Consider the following 20,202-nt stretch of genomic DNA (forward strand, 5'->3'; position numbering starts at 1 on the left):
ACGGGGCGGGCCAGGCCGGGCCGGGGCGGGCGGAGCGTGCGCGGGGCCCGGGCCATGGCGGAGCCGCTGTGGCGAACCCCGCCGGGCCGCCTGGCGCCGCCGCACGTCTATCGCATGGCGGGGGCTCTGGGCGCCGAGCTGCGCCGCCTCTCCGGCCGCTTCGGGCCCGAGGCCGTGGCCGGGCTGGTGCCGCCCGTGGTGCGGCTGCTGGAGCTGCTGGAGGCGCTGGTGGCCCCGGCGGGCGCCGAGGCGGGGGAGGCGCCGGCCGGGCCGCAGGAGGCGGAGGTGAGCGGGGCCCAGGGACCTTCCCGGTGCCATCGACCCGCGTGTGTCCCCGCTGGAGCGTCCGTGGGGACGGCTCCGACCCGGCTGTTCCCGGGGGATGGCTCTGAGCCAGCTGTTCCACATCCCGTGGGACGGCTTCGACCCAGTTGACCCCGTTCCCCGTAGGGACGGCGCTGTCCCGGCTGTCCCCTTTGCCCAGCGGCTGGCTCTGACTCGGCCGTCCCGCATCCCCTGGGACAGCTCTGACCTGGCTGTCTCTGTCCCGTGGGATGGCTCTGGCCCGGCTCTCCCACATCCCCTGGGATGGCTCCGACTTGTCTGACTCAGTTGACCCCCCTGAGATGGCTCTGACCCGCTGTCCCGCTTTCCCGGGGTGGTGGCTCTGACCTGGTTGTGCCCCATCCCCTGGGACGGCTCTGACCCGGCTGTGCTCCCCCCCAGGACCCGGAGCAGAGGCTGTGGGAGGCTGAGCGCCGTGAGCGAACCCTGCACGGCCGCCTGGCCTGCCTGGAGGAGCAGAACCGGCAGCTCCTGGGGCAGCTTGCGGAGAGCCAGTCCCAGGAAGGTGGGTGTCTCAGCGGGTTTGGGGTCCCCTGATGCCACAGGGCGTCCCTGCTGGGGATGGCAGGCTGGGTGCAGGGCTGAAGCTGCTCTCTGGAGCCTGGAGACCTGATCCCCTCTCCCTCAACCCTGCAGACCTGTCTTACCAGGGAGCATAAGCGTTGCCTTGTTCTGCAAGCCACAGGGACCCCAAACCCCCAGAGCAGCCCCAAGCCCCCAGGACCAAGCTAGGACCACCCCCAGGAGGGTGGTGGAGGCAGGCATAGGATGTGGGCTGCTTTGCCAGCATGAGGATGTGTTTGGAGTGGCCTGAAGCTCTCAGCTTCCCACTTTCCACTGTTCCTACTCTGAGATCTACCAGGAATGTTAGAATCTGGCAGAAACACTGAGGAACCTCGCAGTGTCGAGGGACTGGGGGACTCCGTGGATCCTGGAGGCAACTCATGCCTGTGTGCCTGTGTCTGGTCTCAGATAGCACAGCACGGAAGGAGCGGGAGGTGATGCTGCGGCTGAAGGAGGTGGTGGACAAGCAGAGGGATGAACTTCGTGCCCAGGCCCACGAGATTGTCTGCAAGAGCCGAGACACAGAGGCGGTGAGGGGTGTGGGAGCTCACGGGTGTGGTGTGAAGGGCCTGGGCACCTGCTTTCATGTCACATCTGCCCAGGGCTGTCACGGCTGCTGAGCCTGCTGGGGCAGTGCCTTGCCCGGCGGCTCTGATGTCCCTGGGTGGGGACACTGCCTCACTTTTGGCTGCCCTGGGCCCTCCAGCTGCAGGAACAGCTGCATCGCTTCATGTCCATGAACGAGGACCTGCGGCACAAGGTGGCCGTGGTGCAGGCTCAGCTCAAGAGTGCTCTGGAGCAGAAGTCAGACCTGGAGGCTGCAATGCTGCAAATCCAGAAGGAAACGAGCAGGAGGAGCAGGACAGCCCAGGAGACCCAGCAGCCACAGCCTGGCCTGGTGAGTCTGAGCCTGTGGCCTTGCTGCTGCCAGGCATCGCTAACACTGACCTGACGTTCCCAGCCCTGTGTGGAGCTTCTGGCACACCCAGAGCACCCAAATGCCAGCAGGACGTGGTTGTTCAAGTAACCTCACAGCTGAAAATTGAACAGTGATGCCAGTAACATCTTTTTCTGTAAAAATTGATAGGGGTGGAGCAAAGTGAGATGACAGGAGGAAAAACCAGGTGGGACTTGAAGGATGAGGAGGTTTTGCCACATGTGATGATGGGCAGCAGGTGCTGTCCCGTGGAGGGCTGCAGCAGCAAACTCATTCCTGAGACTTCCATCTCTGCCTGCACGTGGCACCCAGCCTTTGGGTGGGGGTTTCAGAGTCTCTCTTGCCTGCTGACTCTCTTTCCATCCTCTCAGGAAGGAGCCCCATCGCCCACGGAGGAGCCACAGCACCAGGAAGGGGACAGGAGCCCTGCTCAGTGCTGCTTCTCCAAGGAAGAGCTGCAGCAGATCCTGCAAGAGCGGAACGAGCTCAAGACCAACCTGTTCTTGGTGCAGGAGGAACTGGCCTATTACCAGCGGTGAGTCCTGCTGTGGTGGTGGGGGCAGTGAGCCGGGTCCCTCCTGTCCCTGCAGCCACCCATGGCCCATCAGAGGCTGCTTGTGACTCAGCTGGGGTGGAATCTTTCCAAGGCTGTTGGTTAACCAATTGGCTGCTTTTTGCCAGGGAGCTGCTGAACGAGGAGAGAATTCCCAGCTTCTTCTTAGATGCGATGAAGTCAAATATCAAAAAACAGAGAAAAAAAATCAGAGCCAAAATGCTGGGAACGACGGAGGAGTCGGCGAGCAGGTGAGTCCAGCTGGCTGGGGCTGACGGGAGCCTCCCATGCAGGGTTGGTGCTGGCTGGCAGGCTCTGGTGTTTCCATGTGGTATGACACCCTGGAAGGGAATTCCCCTAGGCCCAGAGCTGCCTCCTCCCTCCAGAGATCAAAGGTTTAATGTCTGTGGTTGATGTCTTGCTCAGGTGTAGCCCTGGGAGCACCTCAGGGCCTGGGCTCTTTGCTGCAACTCATGTGTCCCTGTCACCAGCCACACATGGCCTGGCCAAATGCCACTTGTCCCTGTGTGTGTGACAAAAGGGAGGCGAGGTGGTGGCACTGGGAGCACTGGACAAGGCAGACTGGCCCCTGCATTGTATGGGTGGAGGTTTTTCCAGCTCCAGAGGGAGCCCTGGGGTGGCTCCAGCACTCACTGCTGTGGTGTGTCTGTGGCTCAGTGCAGTTTTTTTCCCCCTGTTTCTTTGTCCTGCAGTGATGAAGATGAGGGCTCCTGGCTCCCAGCTCATGGCACAGACTGTGTGGATGCTCAGCCTCCTGAATCCAAAATTAGGAGCTTGTAAGTTCGCTCTTGTGCTGGTGGGGACAGACAGCTCTGCAAGTGAGGGCACTGGGGCTTAGCTGGGACCTGGCACTTGCTGAGCTTGGGTGTGACAGGAAAAGAGTTGGGCTGCCCCGTGCAGGGCTGGCAGGGATGCTGCCAAAATGGGGGTCGTTGGTTTAGGGACAATCTGCCTTGTCCTGGGCAGGGACAGGGCAAGCCTTGCTGCTGCCCCTGCGGTGCCACACACTCCCAGGGCCTGCAGCCAGGCTGTGTCCTCCTGCTGCCACCAAAGCAGAGAGAGGTTGGGATCCAGCAGCTTCCCTGGGAACGTTCTTCTCCCCCATGGCCATTATCTACTCTCTCTGCAGTTTTGGGCTGTGGTATCAGGGCAGCAACAAAGACCCCCCCACACCCAGCTGCTCCGGCACCTGGGAAATCATCGACTCTCTGGACATGGAGGTGGAGCCAAAGGGAGAGAAGGAGCCGGCAGCCAGTTCCCCCAACAGAGCCACGGCACCCCTCTGACCCCACCTGAACGGGAGCTGATCTGACCTCACACCAGCACTTCCCAGCTCCTCTTCTTCTGGCGTCTTCAAGACTGGCACGAGCGTGGCAGCCCCGGCCCCTTCCTTGTGCCGTGGTGACGGCGAAGCCGGAGCGTGGGCAGATTGCTGCAAACCCCCTGGGGCACTGGGATGTGGGGTGCCAGCCTGGCACGGGACAGCTCAGCACCTCTGGGCATCTCTGCCCATCAGCCATGCTTTCACTGTGCCCATGACTTAACTATGGGGGGTCCTGCACAGCTGTGCCCCCCCCGCCACTTCTCCCTGCTTGTAGCTCAGCGTGGTGGGGGTCTCCACCACAAAAGGGCTCTTCCCATCCACTGGTGGCTCTTTCTGCCAAACCCCCCTGCTCAGAGTCCAGGATCCCATCACCCAATCCTGCTCTGGGGGGGTGTTTCGCTTCACCCCTTTCCATTCATACCTCCCCCATCCCTGCAATGTGAAGGTTGAGGTGGGGTGTCCTGGGGTCACCACATGGCTGGGAGGGGCTGAGCACACTGCACCAGGTGTCCAGGTGCTCCTGTAGCTGGGAGCAGCCAGGATCAGCACTGCCAGTGCCACTCCTGCACTTTTTAGGTATGGGGTGAATCAGTTTTGTACTGGGACCTCTTCCTGCTACTGCTGGGACCTAGAAAGCTGGAACAATCCTTGTGTTTGTGGTGGCCAGTTGGTTCCCTCAGGTACTTTATAGCTTTAAAACTGGAGTTGGAAATAAATCAATCACTTGTTTCTTCTCTGAGGTCCCCCCTGCAGCCTCTGCTCTCTCCTGGCTTGGGAAGGGGCTGGGTGGTGTTCCTGGGGTTCACTCACCATTCTCCAGTGTAGCCACCAGTGGCTGTGCTCTACCAGCCCCCTGAGCCCCCTTTGGTGGGTCGGCAGCGATGGGGAGGGGGCTCCAGGGGTGTGATGCTGCAGCTCTGGGCATGGAGGAGTTAAGTCCTGCATGGCCAGGGGAGCAGTTGTGCTTCCAGCCAGGAATCCCCCCAGGCTGAGCCGGCCTTGAGTAGGAAAAAGGTGTTTCCTGTGCATCTGCTGACACAAAGCTCCTGGGGACGTGGCGAGGTGGGACAGTGGCCAGCAGCCCTTCGAAGGCCAGCATAGGTCAGGCTGTGTTGCAGTGGGGGACGTGAGGACCCCACCTCTGAGGCCCTGCCAGGGGTTGGCAGTGCTGTGGGGTGGCTCATGGGGGTCGGGGCAGGGGGAGGCAGCGGACACCCCGCGTGGGTTGGGGGGGCATTGGCTAAAACAGCTTTGGGGGTGATGGAGGGAGGCACAGGGGGAGCCAGGTGAGATGCTCAGGCAGGTACCAACCCCCGCGTGGTTGTGCCAAGCCCTTGGATGCCCATTGCTGCTGGCAGGGTGGGAGCAAGGGCCGAAAATAGCCCTGTAGTGGCATTCCCTGCTCCCCTCCCTGCCGTACTCCTGACGTCTGGATTGGGGTGACTCCTCCCGCGTTTCCTCAGGAAGAAACCCAAGGCTGGAGGGAGGAAGAGGCCGCACCACGGGAGGGACGGGACAGACGGACGCCAGCGTGGGGCTGGGGAGCCACCAGGACTTGGGCCCTGGTGGTGATGGGGAGTGCCCGGCCCATCCTCTGCCTCCAGCTGTGGCTGTGGGTGCACAGTTCTGCCCAGGAGCTTGACCCCGATGGCAGGAACGTCTGCAGGTAGGTGCCATGGGGGTCCCCACTTGTGCCTCTCCATCTCCTGGGCTTCTCAGCAGCCCCAGAGGTGTGTTGTCCGTCCGTCCTTCCACAGACGGAGATCTGCAGCCTGGCATCATGTGGGTGCAGAGACTGGAGTGATGCTGGGGAGCATGGTTGGGGCACTCAGGGGCACTTGGGGCACCCAGACCCCTTCTCCGGGGGTTATTTCTCATTCACCCCCAGTACACAGGGCATTAGGGTGATACAGGACCCTTGGCAAAACTCATCGTGGGGAAACATTGGCGTAGCAGACCCCAAAGGGCTTTAGGAGCTGATGTCCCCTAATTTGCTGCCGTGTTTCCTCTCCCATTGGTCTCCCATCAGCGGCGGCACCTTTTGCTGCCTTTGTTTCGGTGCCTTATTTCTGCGTTGCTGGTGAAGCTTTGAGCCGTTCCCAGGGCACTGGGGACCCGTCACGGGCTCCATAGCAGCATTCCCGGCAGTTTGGGCAGGCCAGCCCCACCGCCCACTCAGGCTGCAGGCTCCGAAATTTCCTTCTATTTTGCTGGTTTCCTTCCGGAGCGTTGTCCTTGTGGCCGCGCTGCCGTCCCACCGCTGGGGCGAGCGATCGCTTCACCTTGGCTGAAGCCACAAGCAAAGCTGCCCTGGCCCCAGCACCCCCTGCCCTGGCCCTGACACCCCCTACCCTGGCTGACAGACCTGCCGGGTCTCTCCCACAGGCTCCCCACCGGCCTGGAGTGCTGCCCTGGCTGGAAGCAGGACGGGCGGGAGTGCACAGTTGGTGAGTGTTGGATGATGACGAAGTCGGACACTCAGTCCCTTTTCTTTTCCAGGTGGCTCCTCCACAGTGCTGGGTGTTGGGGGGGAAGCCCTGCAGCTCTGCTCAAGGGACAGTGGTGGGGTGCTGTGCCATGGGGACCCCCAAATGCCCGCTGAGCAAGCTGCTGATGGTGCTGTGGCTCAGGTGGAGGGATGGAGCAGGAAGCAGGATGGCGGATTCCCTGGGAAGTCTGTCTCTGCAGCAGTGGGTGGCAAGTGGTCTGGCAGAGGGGTGTGAGCCCAGGGGGCCATTGTGTGCTGATGTTTCTGCCCTGCCATGACAGCACTGTGCGAGGGGAAGGACGCCTGTGGGGAGGACGAGGTGTGTGTGAAACCCGGGGTCTGCCGCTGCAAACCCGGCTTCTTCGGAGCAGACTGCAGTTCCCGTGAGTGTTCCCACAGGGCTCAGCCGATCCCACCGTTGCCTTTGCCAACCTGGTTGCTCCCGGGGGCTGCAGGACTTGCCCCCATTCCTCACTGTCTCCTTCCCCCCACAGGCTGCCCCGAGCAGTACTGGGGCCCCGACTGCAAACAGAGCTGCCCGTGCCACCCCAACGGGCGCTGCGACCCGGTGAGCGGGCGCTGCACCTGCGACCCCAACCACTGGGGACAGGTCTGCCAGTTCCCCTGCCAGTGTGGCTCCCACGGCCGCTGCGACCCCCTGACGGGCGCCTGCCGCTGCGAGCCGGGCTGGTGGGCACCCAACTGCAAGAAGCAATGTCAGTGCAACCTCGCCAGCTCCCACTGCGACCCTCTGACCGGCCTCTGCCGCTGCCTGCCGGGCTGGTGGGGCAGGAGGTGCAGCTTCAGGTGCTCCTGCAACCTCTCTCCCTGCACCCAGGAGACGGGGAACTGCGAGTGCAAGGCCGGGTTTTGGGGGCCGGCGTGCCAGCGGCGCTGTGACTGCGTGCACGGCTCCTGCAGCCCCCTCACCGGCCACTGCACCTGCGACCCCGGCTACCAGGGCAGGAGCTGCCGGGAGCCCTGTCCGGCGGGGAAATACGGGTCTCAGTGCGTGCACAGGTGAGCTGGGGGCAGCAGGGGGATCCAGTGAGTAGCCCCGGGTGGCAGTCACACCTTGGGGGAAGTCATCACGGTGGTGTCTGTCCCTTTGTCTGGTCAGGGAGACCCATCCTGTGGGATTTAAGCGTCCCTGGTTGGATACAGCATCAGCAGTTGTCCCAAAAGAAACATCTCACTAATGCCAGCAGAAAGCACTGGTGTCACCCTAAAATCACATTGTCCTGAGTCCTGCTCCCCAGGGCGATAAAACAGCATCTCCCCATCTCTTCTAACCAGAATATTCTGTGATTTTGATCTCCTCCTGTCTTCTTGCTACTACAAAGTGCTGGGCACTACACAGTATTTTCCTGTGGTCCAAACTGATGCTCAGTGGTGGTATGGGGTGAAACCTGCTTTTTTAGGGGCCAGGGGTGGGTGTCAGGACCTCACTGCCCCTCTGCCCATGCAGCTGTGGGAGCTGCAAGCGCAGCCAGCCCTGCTCGCCCGTGGATGGTTTCTGCCTGGCCTGCCAGCCCGGCTGGAATGGGACTCTCTGCAAGGATCCCTGTGCTCCCGGATTCCATGGCGAGAACTGCCTCCAGCCATGTCCCCGCTGCCAGCGTGGGGAGCCCTGTGACCCCGAGACTGGGTCCTGCCTGCGCTGTGATCCCGGCTGGACAGGACCCAGGTATGCCCAGGATGGGGTTGCTGGTCCTCAGGGGGGTCCCTGCTCTGGGGTGCAGCCGGCTGATGCTTCGCTCTCTGTCTTGGCAGCTGCAACAGCTCTTGCCCCACAGGCACCTTCGGCGATGGGTGCCAGCTCCTCTGCCCCGAGTGTGTTGCAGGGAGCTGTGATCCTGTGACAGGAGTTTGCATCTGCCAGGCAGGCTACTGGGGAGACAGGTAATGCCAGGATAATTCTGGGAGCAGGGCAGGGCTGAGGCCTCCCTCCATTTCCCTCCTTTCCTCTCTCTTCCAGCTGCAATGACACCTGTCCAGAGGGATATTTTGGAGTGAATTGTTCTGAGCCCTGCCAGTGCTCCCGGGGGACCTGTGACCCTGTGCAGGGTGACTGTGTGCTGAGTAAGAGCAACCTCAGATTTACTACTCGGCACTGGGCAAGGGACAGTCCCATCCTCTCTGGGGAAGGTGCTGGGAGGCTGGGATGAAGCCTGGTCCTAGCTGGTGCTTCCTGGCCCTACCATGAGTTGCCAGCTCCTGCATTCTCCATGCAGGGCAGTTCTCTGGGCTTCACAACCACAGGGCATTCCACGCTCAACCCATGCTCTCCACACAGGTTTGAAGGACCACGGAGCCCTTGCAGCTGCCATCCTTGTCCCTCTCCTGCTGCTGCTGCTCTGTGTTGCCTGCTGTTGCTGTGGAGCCAGCCCAGCAGATGCTAGAGACAGGTATTTTTTCATATTTTGCAATCTTTGACACAAAGCCCATCTCCTGTGTCCCTTGATGTCCATCTCTGCTATGCAGGGCGGCTGTGCCGGATGACGATGTCGTGGCCAGGATGAAGCACCATGTGCAGGGGGTGCTGGCGAACCTCAGTGCTATGATGCCCTGCTTCAACCTGGGAAGCTCTAAACTCCCCAAAGTCACAGGTAAAAAAAGCAGAGCTGTCAACAGCACTTCCAGAGGGTCACCCCCACCCCGTGATCTCTGCAGTGTCACCATTTGGAGGGAAGCTTCCAACTCCTCTCCCACCCCCGCCCTGAGCACCCTGGGGTGCCCAAGCTCAGCTGGGTGTCTTCTCCTTCTCAGTTTCCCACCACGACACGGAAATCCCCTTCAACCCCAGCTTCATTGAGTCGCCATCAGCTGCGTGGGTGTCAGAAAGCTCCTTCTCCTCCTTCGACACCGACAACGAGGGACCCGAGTACTCTGTCCCTCCCAGAGAAGGTGACATCCGTGGTTGCTCCTCCTCTCCCTAGCCACTTGCAGCCTATCCAGGCTGCCAGGGTCAATCCTGCCCCGCTACCAACCTTGGCTGTCCCAGGGATGGGTGCTGGGCCCAGACAGTGTTTATTTCCATGCCCTTGTTTTCCTGTCTGCAGGGACACACCGGGGCTGTGCTTGACCTCATTTGGCAGAACATGCCCAGCGTGGGCAGTCCCATTTCACAACCTCCTCCCTGGGAAACGATCCCAGGGACAATCCTGTTGCCCCTGTCCCAGTGTCCCCGAGTGTGTCCCTGGGCAGGGCAGTAGCTCTGTCTGGGCAGCCGTAACTCTTGTCGCCTTCTCCCACAGGCATCCCGCTGCTGGGGGGGGCTGAGCTGCAGGATGGGGCATCCCCCCCTGGTGAGGTGCTCCCGGACCCATCCGCCTTCGACTCTGAGGATGTGTCCCAGCCCTTTGCCATCCCTCGCACCTCCAGCATCGCCAAGGCCAAGCGACCCTCCGTGTCCTTTGCCGAGGGGACAAAATTTGGGGCAGTGGAGACCCCCAGCCCCAGTCGGAAGCCCAAGACCCCATGGGGCCCATCCAAGCTGACCCAAACACCAGGGGATGTGGCAGTGGAACCCCAGAGTGAGCGACCAGCCAGTGATTGCTACGAGAACCCCGAGCCCCTCAGCAAGGGGGAGGAAAGCCACCGGCCATCGCCACGGGCCACCCCGGGGGGACGCAGGAGGGTGGTCTCCAGCACCAGGCACGTGGCCCAGAGAGTGGAGGCACTGGAAGCAGCTGCAAAATCTGGCAGCTGGGAGGCAAAGGGGAAAGAGCCCAATGTCACCACCATCTACATGATGGTGGGAACGGCTGGGCAGGACCCCAAGGCAGAAGGAGGTGGAGAGGGACCGGTCCAGGCTGTGCTGAAGCGTCTGGGCAGCTTACAGAGGGGCAAGTGGGCTGCCAAGGAGGAGCCCAAGGTGAGGAGGAGCATGGAGGCCATCCAGAAACCACCCCGCCGGGCCCTGGCGCAGCGCAGAGACTCGGTGAACAGCTGCAAGCAGAGGGAGAGTGTCCCAGGGGCTCCTGCCGAGCCATCCCCCAGCAAGCACCAGCATCCCCCTGCAAAGAGACTGTCCCTCCTCCTTGCAGCTCTCTCATCAAAAAGCACCGGAGCCCAGGATGGGGCCAGCGAAGCTGTGGGTGCCACTGAGAGGGGCAAAAGCCCTGAGTTAGTTGTCAGCCTCGAAACAAAGGGACAGGCTGCCATGGAGGAAGAACCCAAATATGAGAATGTGACCAACAGTGGTGCCAACTCGCCCTCCAGCCCTGGCAAGGAGCTGCCAGCCACCCCTGCAGCCACCTGAGCCACCACTGCCCGGGCTGGGACAGTGGGAGCCCAGGGGATGCCTCCAACCCCATCTTGGGGGGAGCTGAGATCCCACTCCAAGCTGTGAACTGGAGAAGCATCGAGCCTTTCCCTGACCCCCTCTCTTCCCTCTGTGTTGTGTTACTGGACCCTCACTGGCTGGCACAGCCGCTGAGATGGGTGATGCCAAGAGCCACAGCGGTGGCAGCCTGTGGAATTGTGGTGCTTCAGAGCTGCTTTCCTGCTCTCCCCTGCCCTACCTGCCACATCTGTGTCTGCAAAGTCTGGGGGCACAGCGATGCTCTGGATGTGATGATGACACCTTCAAGTCCCTGTCGGCAGTGGGCCTGGGGACATACATCCTCTTAAACAGGAGCAGGGCTGCTGGAGGCTCAGCTGGGAAATGCACAGGCGAGAAAGAGTTTCACCCCATCAGCTTTCGCTTTTCCCTGTCCCAATTCCAGTGATGCTGCTCGAAGCCTCCTGCTGTAAAGGTGCTTCTCACTGAAGGGGATTATTTTGTGGAGCTGGGCTGAGGAGAGATGATGGGCTGTCACGAGCAGCTTCAGAGAAAATTAATTTTAACTGCTTATCTCAAAGGGTATCTGGGTCTGCAGGGGTTTATCTGTGTGGCTTCTGTGGCAGCCCTGGCTGCCTTTGCTTCTACGTACTTGTGTAGCTCATGGAAAGGCTTGTGGCACGGCATGGGGTGTAGCCACAGCCTTTTAAACTGCACGCAATACCAGGCTGCAGTTGTGCAAGAGCAAACGTGGCAGCTGGGCAGTGCCCATCAACCCTGTGCACCTGGCGCCGTGCTGGTCCTGATAAGGATGAAAGTTGCACGGAAAACAGGATTTCCACGGGTGCCCTAAGCTCCTGCCATCTCTCACGCCTCATTCCTGCTGTAAAGGCGGTTGAGATGTCAAAGAGGATTTGCAGCCTGATCTGGTTTTAGATGTATCTAAGTGGTAGAAGGTTTATTGTATATTTTTCTGTTATTTCGCGTGGCGTCAAAGCCTTGGAGTGAAAATTAAATGTTACCAAACCCCTTCAGGAGATGGGTTTCCCAACCACCCTCTGAATCAAAGACATGGCCAGGAATATTCTCCAAAGTGTGGGAACAGTTGGCAGCCTTAGGCTTTTGGGGTTTTGGTGGGTTTTTTTACATGTTCTGGTTCTGCTGAATTCTGAACTCTCACTCAGTGAGTCGAGTTCTCCACAGAGCTGGAGACAGGGGTGCAGGGGGAATGTGAGCGGGCTGTGAGCATCCAGAGCACCTACACTGCAGCCTGAACCTCACATGTGGTCTCCTTCTGATCTGGCACTGCTCAGCTGAGGTTCAGGGTTTGGGGTGTTTCAGAAAACACGGTAGGTTTTGCTTTTACCCTTTTGCTTTTCGTGGGTGCTTCTCCACAGTGCAAAGCACCGAATCCCCACAGTCCTGATTTTGGCTGGGAGGCTTCCAATTTTGCAGCCCTCATGAAGCACCCTTTCCTGCAGTGGAAGCACCCACTGCCACGATTATAACACCAAATATCCGGTATACAAGTAAAAATATTTGCTCATCCTGGCAGGACCGGAGCAGCAGCCTGGCCAGACCTCTGCTCTGCACAGGCTGTTTTTTGTTTTGACAGTTTTATTACAGAGGCAGGGACAGTCCCACGTTTGATTTATAAGCAGCCATTTTTTTCCCTAATCGGGTGGATATTTTCAGCCTGTGAGCTGAGCAGTGTTGTGCCAGAAGTGAACGTCACGTGAGCTGGTTTGCCCCGGGTACAGCATGTAAATAGCTGACAGCAGCCTGACAGCCTTCCTGCCGCTGAAAGGAGAGAACGCTGCTGCTGCGAGAACCTCTCGTGTTCACGGGCTGAGCCCGAGGCAGGATGTTTCCCCGGCTTGAAGATGAAGCATCTTCACCCTCTCTGGGCGGTGCAAGGGAAACGAGCTGCGGATTTCCAGCGTGTGGCTGCCCATGCACACACCGGCAGCGTGGCTGCGCTGGTGTCTTCTTGCTGGGGATGCTTCCAATCAGGCTTTGCCATGGTTTTAATCCTGGATGCGGGAGACCTGCAGAGCGGGCGGGTGAGGGAGGGTTTGATGTCTTCCCGTGCTGGATCTCTGACTTTCCAAATCCTGCTGCAGTGGTTTTAAGCCAGACAGTGGGAAGCGATCCGTGTGCAGGTCCTGTCTGTAAGCAGAGAGGTGTCTGTGCTCTGCTGGGGCAGCTCTTGGCTCACAGGTAGGAACAGAGGCTCGAGCTGCACCTCATGGCCACGGGGGTCTGTCCCTTAACCTGCAGCCTTGTTGTCTCCATTCCCAAACTTCCCAAGCATCTGAAGAGGATCACGTCATTTATTCCAGTGGCTCCATCAGAGCAGGAGCTGTCACCTCCCTTCCAGCCTGAGCTCATTCCTGGCCAGTTTCTATAAATGTGTCTCTGTGTCAGTACTGTTCTTCAGCTCCACTTTATTTTTTTTCTCCCCATGCTGTTTACTTAGTCCCGGGGGTATTTATAGCTGATCATGAATCACCTGATAGCTTCTTTTCTCCTTCTAGGATAGGACACCCGAGCCCCTTCCATGCTCTCACTGTGGCAAAGGGTTCCCGTGTCCCCAAACAGCCTCTGAGGCCTCCTCGTGCTCCCTCCTATCGCAGTTTGTGTTTCTTGGACACAGCAACCAGGTCTGGGTGCTCAAGTCTCCCAGGGTCTCGTGCTGTCTCAGCCTTCCTCTACCTCTGCTAAACACATGGCACTGATCCAGGCTGCCTTGTTTTCTTTGGGCTTTTGTTTGTTTGTTTGCATTGGCTTAAATCCACTTTCCAGCTGTTGAAGCATTTGACCCTTCTCCCACAGCCAAGGCTGAGGAGTTTCCTCTTCCCACCCACCCCAGCCCGCCCCTTTCACAGGGGTGCCGTGGTGGGTACACGTCCCTCTGCTTCCTCTGGGCTGTTTACCTGCCCCAAGCGCTATTTTCATCTCCTTTGGCTGAGAAAATATTCCCTGTAATGATTCTAGGGATACATGGACACCTCCTCTGGCCCAGGACTTCACTAATGAGGGCTGGGCTTATGACAGGACTAGAAATTCCACAGAAAGATGCTGTGAAAATAAATTTAATAGAAAAAGAGAGCAGAGCTCTGGTGAGCTTGAGTGTGAAGCTGCTCTTGTGGCTGGTGATGATTTTACTTTTATTTAATGAAATTGGGCTGCATCCCCAGCAGTGTGACCAGCAGGTCCAGGGAGGGGATTCTCCCCCTCTCCTCTGCCCTCCTGAGGCCCCACCTGGAGTGCTCTGTCCAGCTGTGAGGAGCCCAAAATAAGAAGGACATGCATCTATTGGAGCAAGTCCAAAGGAGGCCACGAAGAGGATCAGAGGCTGGAGCACCTCTGCTATGGAGACAGGCTGAGAGAGCTGGGGGTGTTCAGCCTGGAGAAGAGACTCCAGGGAGACTTTATAGCACCTTCTAGCGTGTGAAGGGACACCAAGGGAGCTCAAGAGGGACTTTGACAGAATAAGGGGGAATGAATGCCTTCCCACTGCTAGAGGGCAGGGTTAGATTAGATATTGTGAAGAAATTCTTCCCAGTGAGGGTGGTGAGGCCCTGGCACAGGTTGCCCAGAGAAGCTGTGGCCGCCCCATCCCTGAAAGTGTCCAAGGCCAGGTTGGATGGGGCTTGGAGCAACCTGGGCTAGTGGAAGGTGTCCCTGCCCATGACAGTGGGCTGGAACTAGATGATCTTTTAGGTTCCTTCCAATCCAAACTGTTCTGTGGTTCTGTGAACGAGCTGACTGGGTGCCTGCTCCCAAACCGGCCTTTTAACGAGGGAAGAGCAGCTTCTTTGCTCTCTCTTTGATCAAGGGAGCAGGACAGGTGGGATTTGCAGGACAGGTGGGTTCACAGGATGGATCCGGTGCCTGTAACCGCGGCAGAGGAGCAACAGCACAGAAGCTGTTACCGACACGGCTCCGTGTGCCCGGCCGGGCTGTGCGAGCAAGAGCCGCTCTGCTGTTGCACAGCAAGCGCGCTGCGGCTCCTCCGGCTGCCGCCCGGGGCCGGCGGAGACCGGCACCGAACCCCGCGGGGCCGGGCGGGGCAGCGGCCGGCGGGGCTCATCCCGCATCACCTCCCCACCGCCGCCGTCCCGCTTCTCTCCCTTTTCCCTGGAAGGCGGCGGTGCCCGTGCGTGTCACGGTCCCCGCGGAGGGTCCGTGTGTGTCCCCCCCGGTGTGTCCCGTGCCCGCCCCGCACAGCGGGTGTTGTGTCCCGGGGGCGTGTGGCCGTCCCGGGAGAGACCAGGTGCGGCCCGGGGCGGGGGTACCGGGCAAGGGGACCTGGGGGATACGGGAGGAGGGGGATATCGGGGAGGGTACCTGGATACCGGGTGGGGGGCACCGGGCGGGGGTACCAGGGGGATCCCGAGGGGTATCAGGGGGAGATATCGGTGGGTATCGGGGGAGGAGGGGCACCAGGGAGGTACGGGGTGGGGGGTATCAGGAGGTACCGAGGGGGGAGTATCGGGGGGAGATATCAGGGGGTACCAGGGGAATCCCTGGGGGTCCCGGGGGGCGTTATCATGGGGTCCCGGGTGAATCCCGGGGATCCCGGTGGGGTTCCCGGGGGCAGATATCAGAGGATCCCGAGTGTATCCTGGGGGTCCCGGGGATCCCGGGGGGGTTCCCGGGGGGTACCGGGGGCAGATATCGATGGATCCCGGGTGGATCCCGGGGGGGTCCCGGGTATCCCGGGGGTCCCGGGAGGGGGGGCGCGCGAGCCGGCACGTGCCCCAGCGGCACCGGCGCGCGCCGCCATTGGCCGGGGCGGCGGCCAATCAGCGGCGGCGCCTGTTTTTGCCTCGGAGGAGGGATAAAAAGCCCGGGCGGGACCGGCGCGGAGCGGAGCGGGCGCGGCACCGGCGGTGAGCGGGCTCGGGGGTACGGGGAGGCGAGGGGGGGCTGTCAGGGAGCGGGGGGCTCCAGGGGGGAAGCACCGGGGCGCGCCGAGGCCTCGCAGGGGGGCGCGCGGGGTGGGGTTTGCACGGGGGAGGTTTTTGCGTGGGGTGTGAGCGGGGAGGGGTTTGCACGGGAGGGGGTCGGCGGGTGCGTTGGGGGGGAGGCTGCGGGGAAGGAGCGGGGGATTGGGGGGTAATAGGGTGTATAGGGGTCCGCGGGTGCATGGGGGGATTCATGGCAGGCAGCGGAGGGAGAGGGGATGGATGGGGAGAGCCGGGTGGTGGCGGGTGGGGGGCTGCATGGGAAGCGGGGAGCGGGATGCAGCGGGGCTGTTTGGGGGAGCTGGGGCGCGGGGGTGGTGCAGAGCATGAGTGGGGTGTGCTGGGGAAAATGGGGTGTGCTTTGGGGGCGGCTGGTAGGGGGAGAGCAGGGCTGCACCTCTTGTCGCAGAGAGGGGCTCTGGGCTGGGGAAGGGGACTGGGACTGGGGAGGAGGCTGCGGGTGCGGGGATGAGGAAGAGGAGGAGAGGTGATGGAGGAAATGCGTCGTGGGCTGTGCTGGGGCCTGTGCCGTGGGTGGGTGGGTGGGTATGGGGGGGACGGCTGCAGACTGGCTTTTAGGGCAGGGGTCTTTGAGCCAGTTTCTGTAGCTGGAAGGGGCACCACTGCAGGGAGCTGGGTCAGACCCCCATCCCACCAAAGCACCTCGGGCTGGCGCCTGTGCCCCATGGAAAACCCTGGGAAGCTGTCCTGGCTGGGTGTGTGGCCAGCTGGTTTCCCCATTGTGCCAGATTGAGGTGTGCTCAGGCTGGGAAAAGCCTCAGCTTCTCTAACATGGTCACCTGCCTTGTGACCCGAGGGTTGCTCCCCAGAGCTGCCCCTTGGCCAGCCAGGTCTGCTCCCAAATCTGCTGCTTGCTCCCATGGGACCCAGGGACTGGGACAAGTGGAGACAGTCAATCTGGCCAGAGCATCTGTGGGGCAAGCTGGAGATGCCAGTGAGCTGTGTCCCAGCTGGATGGTCTGGCAGGTAGCAAAAGGCACTCCTTGATGAGCCATGGGTGGTATAAATTGCATGTTTAGGACCCTCACTCACATTCCAGAGCAGATCTGTGCCCTGTGTGGGGCAGAGCAGAGCTGTTGGCTAGTTTAAAGCCACTGTTAGGGATGTGGGGCTGTGTCCCAGCCTCTGCCTGCTGGCAGCAGGGAGATTGGGGTGCTGGCTGAAACCCCCCACTCTGGCACGTGTTTCTTCACTGCCTTACCAATGAGCTGCCTGCCCAGTACAGGTGATGGGGGATTGGGCTCGGGGCAGTTGCTCTTTGCTGCATTTTCATACCTGTTGCTCAGGAAGTGGAACAGAGTCCTTGAGCGCTCCTGTGTCATGCAGAGTGTCCACTGGAGGGGCTGTTCCAAGGGCACCTGTGCTCCCCCATCCCTCCAGGTCACTTGGCAGGCTGGTACCTGCAAAAACTAGTTTTACACCCGAGTGCCTGACGCTCGGCGGGCAGGTTTGCGTTTGTGCTTCGGAGAGGTTTCCTGTCAAACCCTGCTCCTTTAACACTTTTTGAGCAGCACGTGCCATGTCTGTGGACTCACTGAAGGTTGTTCTGGTCCCTGCAGGTTGAGACTGAAGGAGGCCACCTCCCCAAGCAGCCATGGCCCCCACACTTGCCACGGCCCACCGCCGGCGCTGGTGGATGGCATTCACAGCCATCATCGAGAACCTGCTCTTCTCTGCTGTCCTGCTGGGCTGGGGGTCCCTCCTCATCATGCTGAAGGCAGAAGGGTTTTATTCCTACCTGTGCTATGGGCAAGGTAAGGATGCTCTGGGGGCTTGCGTGAATAGGTTGCTACTGAGCTTTGCTGGCGTGATTTCCCTGGTTTAGGATGGTGTGGAACTGGCTGCAGCAGGGCCAAGCTCAGTGTCAGTGCTGGGATAGAAGGAAGGGATGTGTGCTCTTTTCCAAAACCAGTGGCATTCTTGTGATGGTGCAATGTGCCTATAGTTGCTGTTGCTCTGCAGAGTGATTGGAAAAAGAAGCTTTAATGATTAAGTAAAGCTTTTCTGGATGGCCTTTTCCACTTGACCATGAGTTCTTCCTCTGCAGGGAAAGGCTGGATGGATTCTGGAGGATGATGATTGGTGGGCAGGGTGTCCTGAGTTTATAGAAGGAACTATATAGATACTTTGTTCTTAGTGGTAGGGAGGAAAGTAGTGTGAGTGGCAATAAGATTTAGGGGAGTCCAGTGCTGCTGTTAAGAATAATTTGCAGAAGTAAATGCTACTGATGTTCTGTTCCTCTTCAAGCACCCAGGATGTGCTCAAACCAGGCTGTGTCTCTATGAGGGCTTGAGATTCACTGTCTGCCCCAGGCAGAGGAAGTAACTGTCCATGTTGCAGACACAGCCTGGAAGGGAAGAGGCAATCATGGTGTGGAAAGGATAACCCTGGGAAAAACAACCTGGAGGTAGATATATATCCCCAGCCTGGGCATGGGGAGAATTGTGGTCTGGGGAATCCCACAGTGTGGTAGGATGGACAGTGAGGTTAAAAGGAGCCTGAGGGTAAAGGTGTGGTGTGGATTTGGAAGCTGCTGTACTGACTGAAGTTTTGCATGTGTTCAGAGAAGGGAAGAGCAGAGTGAAGAGAGGCAGGAGGTGTTTGGGTTCTGTCCAGAGATATGTGGTGGTGGATCAGACTGGATCAGTCCCTTTGGGGCTGGAAGAGGAAGCAGTAGGGGAAGAAAAAGAGTTGGAAATAAGTACATGGACCCGCAGTGGGTGATGGCTGAGAATAGTGGGGGAAACCTGAAGTGTGGGAAACAAAGTCCAAGTAAAAAGTGACTGTGAATGGCTGTGATGGTTCTTTGGTTTTGCTCATTCATCAGCTGCTTGTTATCTCTCCTGCTTTGTGTGCCTGAGGGTGGCTGCCTAAGTCCTGTAGAGCCTGGTCTGGTGCACCTGGTAAACATGTGTTTGAGTCTTCTACCAGCCGTAGCTTGGCTGCTTGATCTCCATCCTGTGCTCAGCTCACAGTGCGGTGCTTCCAAGTGTGTCACTCAGGTCTCCGGTAGCATCCCAGACTGTGAGGAGAGTCCTCAGCAGCTGAGGCTGTGTAGGGCTTCTGTTCAAGGCTGTGCTCTCCAGATCATGGAGACTTTGTCATAGGCCTGTGTAAGAGATCACATTAAACCCATCAGGTGGAGACTCTCTGCCACCGAGATAAAGCACATGAGAGCTGATAAGCAAATGCTGACTGCCTCTGAGAGCAGGCATTTGCCTGTCTGCTTCCTGAGATGTGCTCTGCTGACAAGAGCTTCACTTGGGGCCTACCTCCTGCTCTTTACATGCTTTCAGTTCACCCGCCTTTGTCCTAAATCTCTGAGATTCACCTTGGCTTCTCACCCCTATTTGCTAATCTGTGGCTTTTCTGGCTCTCCTCATGGGAATGCCCATGCCACAGACCATAGGGAAGATGCAAATGTTTGGACTGCTGTGAAATTTCTGCCCTGGGGGTAATTGCTTCCTCCCAGTGACCAACCTGTGCTCTGAGGCAAGAGAACCTAATCCCTGAAAAGAAATTTATGTGGTCAAATTGTTCTCCTTGTCCTCAAATATCTGGCCATCACTGCTGCACTTGTGATGAGCAGCACATTCATCCATGCTTACTCACTTTCCTTTCTCTGTTTTTGTCCTCATTGTAACAATTTGGTTGGGTCCTGGCTCCAAGTGTGGGGAGAGCAGGCTCTCAATGACCAGCCTCAAGCTGAGTTTGACCTTTGCTGGGATTAGGATGGCCCAGTGGTTGCCTTTTTCAGGGCAACCTATTGAATCCTGCAGCCAGAGTGGGTGCTTGGCTGGAAGGCTGGTGCAAACAAATTATAACTAGTAGCCTTTGGGCACTTGTTGTTCCTAATGCTGCTGTGTGCATGTAAGTATTGCAAAAAAAAAAATAGACTTTTCCTAATGAGCCAAAGGTTCTTGGCAGGGCTTTTGGTTTGTCAGCAAAAGCTCTTGCACTTTGTGATGCTGTCCAATGAAAGGGAAAACTAGACCTTGTCCTTTCTGCAGGCTCTTCTCTGAAGGTAACAGCAGCTGCCCAGAAAGTGGCTGCAGTTCATGAAGGGCTCCTTGTCTTCATATTGAATCACCCACTTTCCCTGCTTGCCCTTAGCTTCTGGTGTTGGATTTTACTCAACCACTGTACAAATGTGGGGTCCAATGGACTCTTAACTCAGTTGCCTGAGGGTGGAGGTGGACACCTAGGAAAAAAATCCAAAATAACAAATATTTTTAAAGCAGTTGTGCAACAGGGTTTGAGTGGGGGGTTGTACCAGTTTGGCCACCTCCTGAGAGGTATGTTTGAAATTCGCTGACAAGGAGTCTGGTAGTAGCACTTTGTTCCCATTTTAATTTTACTACACTACTACTTGGCCTTTAACCAACTGAAGCAGCATCTTTTATTCCGTGCAAGTGCTGACTCCACAGTCTTTATCGGGATTTGGGCTTTATCAGCTCTTGGGGAATTTGATCAGTTCAGGGTCTTGCATTGCTGTGATGTTTCTGGGATTGGGAAGCTCAAGGCTTGGGTCTGAAACACGTTTGAAAAAAAAAGAAAGTCCTGAACTTGATAATCTGCTCACAAAGAGCAGAGATAAGGGGCACAGAGGGCTTTCCTCTAAGACAGGGCTGCAGAATACCAAAGGGATGATAAGCTAATTCACTTACGGCAAGTTAACGAGCTTTAACACA

General features: G+C 58.7%; 3 protein-coding genes across 5 annotated transcripts in view; all 3 read left to right on the top strand.

Annotated features, from left to right (window-relative positions):
• The first annotated feature begins 54 nt into the window (after window positions 1–54).
• Window positions 55–4,483, top strand: RILP (Rab interacting lysosomal protein). The gene is made up of 8 exons (XM_027691213.1): window positions 55–285; window positions 727–850; window positions 1,318–1,439; window positions 1,616–1,807; window positions 2,218–2,381; window positions 2,528–2,650; window positions 3,113–3,196; window positions 3,550–4,483. Exons 1-8 carry the CDS (start codon window positions 55–57, stop codon window positions 3,704–3,706), a joined length of 1,197 nt encoding a protein of 398 aa, XP_027547014.1. The 3' UTR covers window positions 3,707–4,483.
• A 572-nt stretch (window positions 4,484–5,055) lies between these two features.
• SCARF1 (scavenger receptor class F member 1) lies at window positions 5,056–13,971 on the top strand. Of its 2 annotated transcripts, XM_027691175.1 has the most exons (11): window positions 5,056–5,410; window positions 6,130–6,191; window positions 6,514–6,615; window positions 6,727–7,252; window positions 7,701–7,919; window positions 8,006–8,134; window positions 8,211–8,314; window positions 8,529–8,640; window positions 8,717–8,841; window positions 9,002–9,139; window positions 9,490–13,971. In XM_027691175.1, exons 1-11 carry the CDS (start codon window positions 5,316–5,318, stop codon window positions 10,494–10,496), a joined length of 2,619 nt encoding a protein of 872 aa, XP_027546976.1. In that variant the 5' UTR covers window positions 5,056–5,315; the 3' UTR covers window positions 10,497–13,971. The 2 variants fall into 2 exon arrangements, with proteins under 2 accessions (XP_027546976.1, XP_027546975.1); XM_027691174.1 differs by having other exon boundaries at window positions 6,514–7,252.
• Window positions 13,972–15,354: 1,383 nt separating this feature from the next.
• SLC43A2 (solute carrier family 43 member 2) overlaps window positions 15,355–20,202 on the top strand; it is a 30,174-nt gene continuing 25,326 nt past the window's right edge. The window contains exons 1-2 of one of the 2 annotated variants that reach the window (XM_027691177.1): window positions 15,355–15,415; window positions 17,071–17,265. In XM_027691177.1, the coding sequence (XP_027546978.1) occupies window positions 17,106–17,265 (160 nt within the window). In that variant the 5' untranslated portion in view covers window positions 15,355–15,415; window positions 17,071–17,105. Of the gene's footprint in view, window positions 15,432–17,070; window positions 17,266–20,202 lie in introns of both variants that reach the window. The other variant, XM_027691176.1, reaches the window with a different exon arrangement.

This window comes from Neopelma chrysocephalum, unplaced genomic scaffold, assembly GCF_003984885.1.
Source record: "Neopelma chrysocephalum unplaced genomic scaffold, ASM398488v2 Primary Assembly neopelma1_82, whole genome shotgun sequence".
NCBI classification, from domain to species: Eukaryota; Metazoa; Chordata; class Aves; order Passeriformes; family Pipridae; genus Neopelma; species Neopelma chrysocephalum.

What these genes read in the sequence shown, in the direction of transcription:
- SCARF1 (XM_027691174.1), top strand. Translation starts at nt 5,316, where the DNA reads ATGGGGAGTGCCCGGCCCATCCTCTGCCTCCAGCTGTGGCTGTGGGTG. An exon ending in GCAGGGTGACTGTGTGCTGA is followed by an intron (nt 8,315 to 8,528) that starts GTAAGAGCAACC and finishes CTCTCCACACAG; the next exon opens with GTTTGAAGGACCACGGAGCC. An exon ending in CTCTGTCCCTCCCAGAGAAG is followed by an intron (nt 9,140 to 9,489) that starts GTGACATCCGTG and finishes CTTCTCCCACAG; the next exon opens with GCATCCCGCTGCTGGGGGGG.
- RILP (XM_027691213.1), top strand. Translation starts at nt 55, where the DNA reads ATGGCGGAGCCGCTGTGGCGAACCCCGCCGGGCCGCCTGGCGCCGCCG. An exon ending in CCGGGCCGCAGGAGGCGGAG is followed by an intron (nt 286 to 726) that starts GTGAGCGGGGCC and finishes GCTCCCCCCCAG; the next exon opens with GACCCGGAGCAGAGGCTGTG. An exon ending in AGAGCCGAGACACAGAGGCG is followed by an intron (nt 1,440 to 1,615) that starts GTGAGGGGTGTG and finishes TGGGCCCTCCAG; the next exon opens with CTGCAGGAACAGCTGCATCG.